This window comes from Vipera ursinii (assembly GCF_947247035.1).
Source record: "Vipera ursinii genome assembly, chromosome: 4".
Classification (NCBI taxonomy): Eukaryota; Metazoa; Chordata; class Lepidosauria; order Squamata; family Viperidae; genus Vipera; species Vipera ursinii.
This window is the reverse complement of record NC_139514.1, coordinates 36,057,046-36,060,862: the sequence shown is the minus strand read 5'-3', so window position 1 is coordinate 36,060,862 and position 3,817 is coordinate 36,057,046. Positions and strand designations below refer to the sequence as shown.

The 3,817-nt window shown below is 35.5% G+C and overlaps 1 protein-coding gene across 1 annotated transcript in view; it reads right to left on the bottom strand.

Moving 5' to 3' along the window:
* The window catches only part of TMPRSS7 (transmembrane serine protease 7), a gene marked incomplete at both ends in the record, with an annotated part of 25,957 nt that extends 23,120 nt beyond the window's left edge, over positions 1 to 2,837 (bottom strand). The window contains 2 exons of the mRNA XM_083361255.1: positions 1,892 to 2,085; positions 2,770 to 2,837. Coding sequence (XP_083217381.1) covers positions 1,892 to 2,085; positions 2,770 to 2,837 — 262 coding nt within the window. The remainder of the gene's footprint in view (positions 1 to 1,891; positions 2,086 to 2,769) is intronic.
* Between the last annotated feature and the right edge of the window lie 980 nt (positions 2,838 to 3,817).

The following is a 3,817-nucleotide window of genomic DNA, read 5'->3' as shown; positions in this document are numbered from 1 at the left end:
AGGCAGGATAAGAAGCAATGGATGGAAAACAACCAAAGAGAGAACGAACCTAAAACTAGGGGAAAATTTCCCAATAGTTGGAACAATTAATCAGTGGAACAACTTGCCTCTAGAAGTTGTGGATGCTCCAACACTGGAGATTTTTAGGAAGAGATTAGACAACCATTTCTCTGAAATGGTATAAGGTTTCCTGCCTATATCATTGGGATTGGGGCTGGACTAGAAGACCTCCAAGGTCGCTTCCAACTCTATTATTCTGTGTTGCCACACTATGCCAGTAACTGTCAAAGAACTAATTGGCATATAGAGAGCAGCAATTCAACTGCCAATAGCTTCTTTGTCATATTTGGCAGCACCCCCACTCCCATTGCCTTCACCCACGGCTAGACTATGCCACCGTCACCCTTGATATTCCATTGTATTGGTGCATTCTAAAATGTCTAAAATGGACCACTTGGCATTTGTCTCTGTTAAATTCTATTTATTTTTAGGCCATTTCTATAGGCAATCATGATTATTTCCATGTTATGTGGTACTATCTGTTCCTAATTTTATTAAATAACCTGGTTTTGCTAACTATTCTGCTACTGCTCGCTATTAAAATTATTAAAGAGCACAGGGCCCAGACCCAATATTGTGATATTTCTCCACTGGCCCATTCAATTAAGATTTCCAGTTAACTAGTTTGATAATCAGAATGTTAAAGGTAAAGGTTCCCCCGCACATGCGTGCTAGTCGTTTCCGACTCTAGGGGCCGGTGCTCATCACCGTTTCAAAGCCGAAGAGCCAGCGCTTGTCCGAGGACGTCTCCGTGGTCATGTGGCCGGCATGACTAGACGCCAAAGGCGCATGGAACGCTGTTACCTTCCCACCGTAGTGGTCCCTATTTTTCTACTTGCATTTTTACGTGCTTTTGAACTGCTAGATTGGCAGAAGCTGGGACGAGTAACAGGCGCTCACTCTGCTACGCGGCACTCGGGATTTGATCCACCAAACTGCCAACCTTCTGATCAACAAGCTCAGTGTCCTAACCCACTGAGCCACCGCGTCCCTTATCAGAATGTTACAGTATCTTTTAAAATGTTTTCTTGAAATCAAGATATAATACATACACACCATTCCCAGAATCAACTAAGAAAGTTATCCACTGATGTATTGTTGACAAAGAATGCTCATTTATGATAGTTTCTACACTGTTTTCAATTTGCTTAGAAACTGATCTCTTTAATATCTATTTCAAAAAATTTCTAAGTACTGATGTCAAAGAGATCTGTAATTAATTATTTGAATTTCTGTTCTGAAATAGTAATATTTGTCTTTCTTTTCCTCATTTATAAGGTTTAAGATAACAGTTGGAAAATATTTCTTAGTAATATTTAAAATTCCCAGGAAACATGAAAAATACATATATTGCTTTTGAAACTTGCTGGATATAGAGAATATATATTGCAGTAAGGGCTTTTCTTGCATAAGAACATTATTCATTTATCATCTCTGGAAAAAGAGCCATTATTTCCATCAAACAGAAGTGGGCAATGCATACAAAACCAGCTCCATGTCTGCAACCTTCAAAAGCTCTCAGAATTTGGCAGCTAATATTTGGCAGCAAATTTTTCAGTGTTACTGTATTTTTGAAACAAAACTGAGCCTTTAGTTACGCATGTTTAAGTATCTGTTAAGGAGACTTAACAGATCTATTTTGAGTAACAGCCATAAACATTCATAATCATGTTTAAGAAAAAGGGTGAAATTTTTATTCCCATGAATTTATGATTTCCATGCATATTTGTGTTCCCATAAATCCCTGAATAAAAATGTTGTGCACTCAGAAAAAGAAAACCTTCAAATAAAATGAATAGTACATACAAATTCTTGATTTAGAAATACCAACCACTGAGCACAATGGAATCCATATCCACCGCAAGGCCTTGAAGACTCCCTACTGAGGTTCGATTGGTGATGCTTGTGTGAATTGAATTTCTTAAAATAGCTGCAACACAGTCTGCACAAAATATTTGGCCCTTTGCCTTTGGTACTACAAACACAATCCAGAAATGGACAAGAAGTCCCCCATTGTTGTTATTGCTGAAATCAGTACAAAACAAATTGTATTTATTTAATTAATTTATATGGTTGCTTGTATAGTTCTATTTTCAAGGGCTTGGGGCAATTTCCAAACAAAGAAAATAAAGAATAATTCTAACTTATTAACTAAGTTAACAAAGATTATCCATTAAGGCAGCCCAGGTCAACCTTCTGGATTGAATGATCCTCAGTAACATACAGTTTTAAAAAACTTTGTAAAAGTGGAGCAAAATGAGGCCCCAACAAACCTCAAGCGGCAAAGTATTCTATGCTGTGTGAACTGCCATTGATAAATATAACTTTGAGGCCACTCTTATGTCAAAGAAATTGGGAATCCTCTATTTTCAGGATGCATGCATATACTGAGCTAAATCTGGACAGGAGAAATGTCCCACTATGTATTTGAGTCCCATGCTATTTTGGACTTTATATGTGATATCCACCCAGAAGCTTGTTGGCTTATATAACAAACTGATAAGCTTGAAAATTTAAACTCCTATCATTATTCAAAGAAAATGCTAATAGATTTTGAAATATATAATGTATTAACAAATGGAAATGTTGCTTATACTGGCAGTCAGTCATTTATAAAGTTGTGCTTAACTTACAAGTTAATTGACCTGCACCAAGATAAGAAGATATTTATCATTAAATGATAAAAACAAACTATAAATTGTGTCCCACCTGACATCAGAGACAATGGATTGCTTGTAAAATTTTGAGAAAGCAGATTTGGTATACACCAGATTCATCTGAAAGAGAAAATTTACAGACTTGTTTGACGGTCCTGCATGAAGTCAATTTAATTTTATTGAAAACAGTCTATATTGTGGATTCTTAATAAGAATTAGTGATTATTTCTGAGAATGATGAAAATTTTTTACAACAACATATTCATTTATGAAAGTAAAGAGCATCACCTGATTGTAAAAGTTCTCACCCTCCTCTGCCAACTTTTAATTAGATGTGACTTAAATCTACATTTGGAAAGCCAAACGAGGTTGTACTAGCTTGAAATAAAATTAAAATTCATGATTTAATGGAAACGAAGTGAGAATCCATTACTAATTAAATTTTAGTCCAAGAATAGTTTCCTAAGACAGATAGCATCGTCAGCAGTTGCAATTTTCTACAACTTAGAGTTTCCAAAAATACTCAGGATACTCTACAATAAAAAACTACTACAGAAAAAAGCATGACAATAAGATAACCCAAGAATAAAGTTACAATAAAGATGTTTTTCATTATTTTCCACTAGTTAAAAATGGAAGCATATCAAGAGTTATTCAGAGAGAAATGTAGATGTTTTACAATTATGTATTCCTTCTTCTTCCATGTCCATTTTTTCTTTTTTTTCTTTTTAAAAAAAAAACACCTGTGTGTGCCCACTTCCTTGGTCTAGTTCACAGGAGTTCAGCAAACTGTTTAATTCTAAAGTACTATCCAGAAATTATATATTTTAATAAGCAATAATAATTACAATTATAGCTGTGTTAGTGAATCTTTCAATTGTCCTTCAAAGCCAGTGGTGGGATTCAGCTAGTTCTCACCACTTTGGCAGAACAGGTAGTTAATTTTTTGTTGCCCAGGCCCAGAATGCACTTCCAGAAGCGGCATTTACACAGAGAACTGGTTGTTCACATATCTGAATCCCACCACTGTTCAAAGCCATACTCCATGGTCTACACTTACTCGATGGTTTTATGTAGATGTTAAATGTTAAATAGGGGTA